The sequence below is a fragment of the Physeter macrocephalus genome, chromosome 10 (genome assembly GCF_002837175.3).
Source record: "Physeter macrocephalus isolate SW-GA chromosome 10, ASM283717v5, whole genome shotgun sequence".
NCBI classification, from domain to species: domain Eukaryota; kingdom Metazoa; phylum Chordata; class Mammalia; order Artiodactyla; family Physeteridae; genus Physeter; species Physeter macrocephalus.
The window spans coordinates 12785899-12793598 of record NC_041223.1 but is presented as its reverse complement, the minus strand read 5'-3'; the positions used below and the strand labels follow the sequence as shown (position 1 = coordinate 12793598).

The 7700-nt window shown below is 39.1% G+C and overlaps 1 protein-coding gene across 3 annotated transcripts in view; it reads left to right on the top strand.

Moving 5' to 3' along the window:
- The window catches only part of OPRM1 (opioid receptor mu 1), a 169720-nt gene that overhangs the window by 30912 nt on the left and 131108 nt on the right, over window positions 1-7700 (top strand). For 2 of the 3 annotated variants that reach the window (XM_024122479.1, XM_007129176.2), the window contains exons 2-3: window positions 5374-5726; window positions 6419-6939. In XM_024122479.1, the coding sequence (XP_023978247.1) occupies window positions 5374-5726; window positions 6419-6939 (874 nt within the window). Of the gene's footprint in view, window positions 1-4221; window positions 4577-5373; window positions 5727-6418; window positions 6940-7700 lie in introns of those variants that run through there. The other variant, XM_028494811.1, reaches the window with a different exon arrangement.

The following is a 7700-nucleotide window of genomic DNA, read 5'->3' as shown; positions in this document are numbered from 1 at the left end:
AAAAAAAAAAAAAACACTCTAAGGAGGTTTTTTTCTCCATTAAAAATGTGAATTTCTCTATGTGAGGGTAAGTGGATATAAGAGTCATGACAGATGTGAAAAAGGTATCTTTCCAAGCACAATGCTGAACATATAAAAGGGGCTCATTGAATCCTTACTGAGTTAGACATCTTTCTTCTTCACTGATATTAGCAAAACAGAAAAAAAGAAAAAAAACACAAAACTGCATTTGGTAAAACATCAAAGGGCAGAAAATCAGCCCGAAAAGAGGCGAAAATCTTCTGTACATCCCAGCTGGTTCTATTGTGAACTTCTAAAATAGGTAGAGAGCCATGTGAAGCACATGATGGGGTACAAAACTGAGAAGCTGGATTCTGGAATACGTTCTTCCTCTTTTCAAGCATCCTTGGTCTGTTTTATTTCTGGACAGAGATAGGGTCATCACAATTCAAGAATTAACTCAAAACCAAAATAGAACAACAACAACAAAAGGTTTACAAAGCCCATCCCATTGGTATACAAGAGTAATTTATTCAGTTTGGTTTCATTTAGCACAAGTGGGTCAAAAATCAATGATGTTTTGCTAAGTGGTAATATTTGGAGAAATGGAATGAAGAATGCATCTGAAGATAAATAGGAATTATAACCACAAAAAAGGAAGGGTACTTACAAACAAAAGGTATATATGGAACACAGGAGAATAGGTGAGCTGCCAATGAAATGGACTTCATAATGCCTCTTCCCCAACACAGCATCTGGAGGTTTCAAAACATCATTCTAATGGGTCAAGCAGTGAAGGTCCTGGGAAGAATATTTTTTTAACAGTTGCATTGTAATTCATTTGGATTCATATAGCAAATAAACTACTCGGTCATTTAGAACAAATTTTTTAAAATACATACTAGGAAAATTTCAGTGGGCTAACTAGAAAGGAAAAAATATCTTGGCCTATCACCTAGAGGAAAAGATCCAATTCAGTGAGCATAGCAGGAACAGTCAATGTCAAAAAGGCCCAGTAGTACAGGTGAGACATTCTGAGAACGTGTCACCTACCCCTCCCAGTTTGTTTTGCCCACTTTGCCACTAAACTCGTCTATGACACAGTAAGAACTCATAGGTACAAAAGATGGAAAAAGGATTGTGTGTTGACATCCAGGAGTTCTACTCAGACCCACCCAGGTAAACTGAACACAAAGGTAATCCTTCCTCTGGCTCACCTCTTTGGCATGCTTGCTAACTCTGGTTCGTATACTCCTATAACTTATAGTGTGACTCTGATCGTTCTTGTAACTTTCCTGGGGCAATGTTCATACCACCACATCAGAACAGAACAGAATGAAAAGCTCATGTTTGCTGGACTGCATGACCCCTTTTCTGGTCGGACTACCCCTTCAGATAGAAGCCTTTGGAGATACGCCAGAGGCAAGTGGGATTCCCAAACCTTTAGTCTTGTATAATTATTCTCTTCCACATATTTTGGAAACTGCTGAACCCTCTTTTATATGTTGCTGTGATTCAAAGGGTGAGTAACTGGGTTATGAATACTGGCTATCTTTAGAGGAAAGCTCTTTGGATAAATGGAGAAAAACAGCATTATTCCTGTAAAATGCCAATTGACATAGCTTTTATAGATAAATATTCACTTTTCCTTTTGTGATGTGGAACCCTAACCTAATTTTGTTTCACAAACATCTCATTCTGGGGGAGGAAAGGATTTTTTTTTAAAATGAAACAATCATACATCCATAAGTACCTGGTGCTAAGATGAGCCTGAAGAAAATGTTAAAAGTATGATGAGTCATAAACTGACAGTAAAGAGCCTGATTATTAACATAAAACATTCTGCTAAAGATAAGATGTGAAATGTTAAGGTCTGCTGGCTGGGCAGGTGACTAACGCGGTCAAGTGTGCCTTTACATCATGCAGGCTTTAGGTATGGGTTTCTCTCTCACTCTCTCAGATCCACATGCTGTGGGTTAAATCCATTTTCAGACAGGCTCTTCCAAGAACTACATACCTTGCATCCTCTCAGGTTTAATTATTTTAAAATAATATACTCTTTCCCCAGAAGTCCCCCCCAAATCTCACTGGCTCTATTGAAACATGAGACCATTGCCGGGCATTCACTTTAAATCTTCATGCCTTGAACTAGCAATGGAGCCCATCGCAAAGCACATGGACTGAGAATGGGAAATGAGTGGTTCCTCTGAGTGAAATTGAGGCCCTGTTACCAACAGCAGAGCAGATAGATGTGGAGTGTCAAATATATTTGACAATTTGACCATATATTTGCAAGATATTCTTCTACCATCAGATATAATTCATTAGTGTCTCGCCATACCTGTTTATGTCTTCTACTTGGTAGTTCTAATTTCTGCGGCTTTGAGGACACATAACACTCCTAAATACTTACCCCAGAGACAGAAAAACATAAGTCCATGCAAATACTTGTACAAAACTGTTTATAACAGCTGATTTGTAATATCTAAGAAGTGGATGCAACCCAATTCCCATTAATAGGTGAGTGGATAAACAAGTTATGGCATATCCATACAATGGAATACCACTGGACAATAAAAAAGAATGAATCATTGATGCATGCAACAATGTGAATACATTTCAAAATAATTGTGCTGAGTGAAAGAAGCTAGACGAAAAAAGAGTACATATTGGGTGATTCTATTTACATAAAAAGTCTAGAAAATGCAAACTAATCTATAATGACAGAAAGGAGATCAAGATCAGTGATTGCCTATAGAACAGTGTGAGTGGGGGTCAAGGCAGGGAGGGGCAAGATGGAAAGATTAAAGAGCTGCACAAGGAAACATTGAGGGGGGAGTGATTGACATGTTCATTATCTTGATCAAGAGTTGGCGTTTTTGGCTGTAAAGGGCCAGATAGTAAATATTTTAGGCTTTGCAAGCCATATAGTCTCTGTTGCAACTACTCAACTCTGCCATTGCATCATCAAAACAGCTACAGATAAGAAGTAATTAAATGGGTGTGAGTGTGTACCAATAGAACTATTTACAAAATCAGGTGCAGTCTAATTGAGTGTGCAAGCCAATCCCTGCTCTTGGTTATGGTGATGGGTTCGAAAGTGTGTACATATAGTAAAACTTATCAAATTGTATACTTTTATTATATGCCTCTATAAAGTTATTAAATAATACAAACAAGACAAACAACCTTAGTTTCCCCATCACAAAGTGGATAAAGTCTAACCTTCTTACCATGGTATACAAGTCCCTCTATGAACTGGCCTCTATATTCCTACCCTAGCAGATCCATTGTCGTTCCTGGCGGCATTTTTACTCTTTCAGTGCCAAACATACACATCATGCCATTTCACCTCTATGCCTTTGCTCGGGCTTTCTCTCTGTCTTGAATGACCTAACTCCTACCAACCGTAAGATTAAACGTGTGCATGTACACTCCCAAGATGCCTTCCTTCTTTCCTTATGTTACCCCTACTATTCCCTTTACCTCATCTCTATGACTCCATAATAGCCTATATATTTGTGTGTGTGTTCGTGTGTATGTGTGTGTATATATATATATATATATATATATACATACATACATACACTCTTGCACGATTACATTGTTCCACAATTTTAACTATATACCTGAAATTTTTCTCATATATTTAGAATTAAATTGTATTATTACCCCATGTCTGGATACTTGACTGAGTTCTCCCTGTGTCTATTACACCTACCACAGTGTCTGGCACATTTTTTTAAAAAGCAAATAAACTAATAAATCAGTATGGCAGCTGAGTGTGCAAGCCAATCCCTGCTCTTGGTTATGGTGATGGGTTCGAAAGTGTGTACATATAGCAAAACTTATCAAATTGTACACTTTTATTATATGCCTCCATAAAGTTATTAAATAATACAAACAAGACAAACAACCTTAGCAGCTATTATTATAACTTTTTTACAGATAAAGAACTGATAGGTAGAGAAATTATACATTTAGCCCATAGGCACATGGTTATAAATGGCCAATCTAGTACTGTGAAAGAGTTCCTCTGTGTCTAATCTCAAATGCTTTCCACTAATCCTTGCAATTGTTTTTGCTTTGGTTTGGAGGGGTTTTGTTTTGTTCTGTTTTTTGTTTTTTAGTTTTTGCTTTTTAATTGAAAGCTTAACTGTATTTCACACTGATGGCTTTATTTTTTTCTGGCGGTGTCACCGCTCTTCCTTCATCTCTTAGATACACCAAAATGAAGACTGCCACCAACATCTATATTTTCAACCTTGCTCTGGCAGATGCCCTAGCAACCAGTACCCTGCCCTTCCAGAGTGTCAATTACCTAATGGGAACATGGCCATTTGGAACCATCCTCTGCAAGATTGTGATCTCCATAGATTACTATAATATGTTCACCAGCATATTCACCCTCTGCACCATGAGCATTGATCGCTACATCGCAGTCTGCCATCCCGTCAAGGCCCTGGATTTCCGCACTCCCCGCAATGCCAAGATCGTCAACATCTGCAACTGGATCCTCTCTTCAGCCATTGGTCTGCCTGTGATGTTCATGGCGACAACAAAGTACCGGAATTAAATTGTATTATTACCCCATGTCTGGATACTTGACTGAGTTCTCCCTGTGTCTATTACACCTACCACAGTGTCTGGCACATTTTTTTAAAAAGCAAATAAACTAATAAATCAGTATGGCAGCTATTATAACTTTTTTACAGATAAAGAACTGATAGGTAGAGAAATTATACATATAGCCCATAGGCACATGGTTATAAATGGCCAATCTAGTACTGTGAAAGAGTTCCTCTGTATCTAATCTCAAATGCTTTCCACTACCGGCAAGGTGAGTATGGCTGCAGGCCTGAGGGATAGAGAGAATATAGATAGATATGTTGGTGAAGTCATAAACCAAGTAGAAATTATGGAGTGGTCCCATACTGTAGTCAAACTGTAATTTTAATGATTCTTTTTAGCAAAATAGTTTTGAATATTTTGAAATAGGAATTTTCCCCTATAATTTTAAGTCCAGTAAACATTTGAAAGAGAAAATAAACCATAATCTATTGGTTCCTGATTTCTCTGCATTTATTTCATCAAAATGACGGGAAAATAATAACACAGCTGTATAACTGATTCACTTTGTTGTAAAGGAGAAACTAACACACTATTGTAAAACAGTTATACTCCAATAAAGACGTTAAAAAAAAATGCTTTCCACTAATCCTTGCAATTGCTTTTGCTTTGGTTTGGGGGGGTTTTGTTTTGTTCTGTTTTTTGTTTTTTAGTTTTTGCTTTTTAATTGAAAGCTTAACTGTATTTCACACTGATGGCTTTATTTTTTTCTGGCGGTGTCACCGCTCTTCCTTCATCTCTTAGATACACCAAAATGAAGACTGCCACCAACATCTATATTTTCAACCTTGCTCTGGCAGATGCCCTAGCAACCAGTACCCTGCCCTTCCAGAGTGTCAATTACCTAATGGGAACATGGCCATTTGGAACCATCCTCTGCAAGATTGTGATCTCCATAGATTACTATAATATGTTCACCAGCATATTCACCCTCTGCACCATGAGCATTGATCGCTACATCGCAGTCTGCCATCCCGTCAAGGCCCTGGATTTCCGCACTCCCCGCAATGCCAAGATCGTCAACATCTGCAACTGGATCCTCTCTTCAGCCATTGGTCTGCCTGTGATGTTCATGGCGACAACAAAGTACCGGCAAGGTGAGTATGGCTGCAGGCCTGAGGGATAGAGAGAATATAGATAGATATAAGAACACAGCTCTTTCAAGAGTAATTAGAGCTTAAACCCAAAGAACATTAAGTGGAGGCTTGTTTTAAAATCTCAAGTGGCTGCCTACATGACAAATTTATCTTTTCAGACTTCATTTCAGAATGATAAACCACCCATCAAAAAGTGGAGTTAAGGGAATCCCCTGGTGGTCCAGTGGTTAGGACTCAGCACTTTCGCTGCGGCGGTGGCTGGGTTGGGGAACTAAGATCTCGCAAGCCACATGGGTGGCCAAAAAAATCCCCAGAAAATGGAGTGAAGACATCCATTAGCTGGAAACTCCTATAGAATCTGGACGGTGATTATATTTTTATATCACCTTAGACCCCATAGAGGATCTAGCTCATGGTGAGAGATCCATAATTATTGACTGAATGAAAGCTTAATGTCATCAAAGTGGACAACCTAAATGACATATTTGGAAAAAATAACTCTCCCTGAAAATCAAAAGAGAACTGAGTTTCTTCCATGATTTCTTTAAATCTTCCTTTTCTGACTTGTGTAGTAATAGCCATAAGTTAACTCAGGTCAAGGCGATAAATTAGAGAGCAAAATGGCAATCGTAACACCTAATGACATCATTACAAGTTGCTGCTAATTCTTCCTTATAATTCTTTTCTTCTAGGTTCCATAGATTGTACACTAACATTTTCTCACCCAGCCTGGTACTGGGAAAACCTGCTGAAAATCTGTGTTTTCATCTTCGCCTTCATCATCCCTGTCCTCATCATTACGGTGTGTTATGGACTGATGATCTTACGCCTCAAGAGCGTCCGCATGCTCTCTGGCTCCAAAGAAAAGGATCGGAACCTGCGAAGAATCACCAGGATGGTGCTGGTGGTGGTGGCCGTGTTCATCGTCTGCTGGACCCCCATTCACATTTACGTCATCATCAAAGCCTTGATCACAATCCCAGAGACTACTTTCCAGACTGTTTCCTGGCACTTCTGCATTGCTCTAGGTTACACAAACAGCTGCTTGAACCCAGTCCTTTATGCATTTCTGGATGAAAACTTCAAACGATGCTTCAGAGAGTTCTGTATCCCAACTTCCTCCACCACTGAGCAGCAAAACTCCACTCGAATTCGTCAGAACACCAGAGACCTCCCCTCCACGGCCAATACAGTGGATAGGACTAACCATCAGGTATGCAGCTTCTAGGATGGGTATACCTCCTGGGGATGACAGAAAAATTATAGAGCTTCTTAAAATCCAAGATTTGAATCCACTGGAAAAGGATCAGTAAGCAGGGGGTTGAGATCAGTTTGAGGAGGTGGGGAGGAGGGCAGCAAATTGTGATCATTGTGACCGAGAGGCACTTCGTTACCTAAGCTGAGCTCTATGTATTTTTGTACATATTCATTCAGATATAGAGACATTCCAATCAGATATCCATAAATCTACTGAAAATCTACTAACTTCACAGCCTTTGCTTCTATGCAAAATTAAAGACTTCAGCACATTGTGGAAGTGATCTTAATCTAGAATTCTTCTCATCCCCCCCAGTGTTAGGTGTTTCATGCATATCACTCCAATGTCCCTGTCACTTCTCAAAAGCCAGTCCTGCTCTGGATCTGTGGTTACAGAGAAAGTGTCAGCACTTTGCCCACTGTAGTGACGGGTGACGATGTTCCCAGAAGCTCACTGTCACACCAAAGGAGAAAAGAGGATTAAATGGTCCGTCCTTAACTTTGTTAAGTCACTGATTTATACATTTTTATACCTGAACTCTAGAATAAACATCAAACTTATTACTTAATTATTAGAACTAAATTAGTTTTGCAACAGTCATCATACCAGTTGAGGTTAATACAACGGGGAGTGACTATTTGTTGGAAGATATATTCCTATGCACTGAAGAGTTCAGATGGTAGCCTGCAGAGAAGATGCAAGGTTTACGCACAACA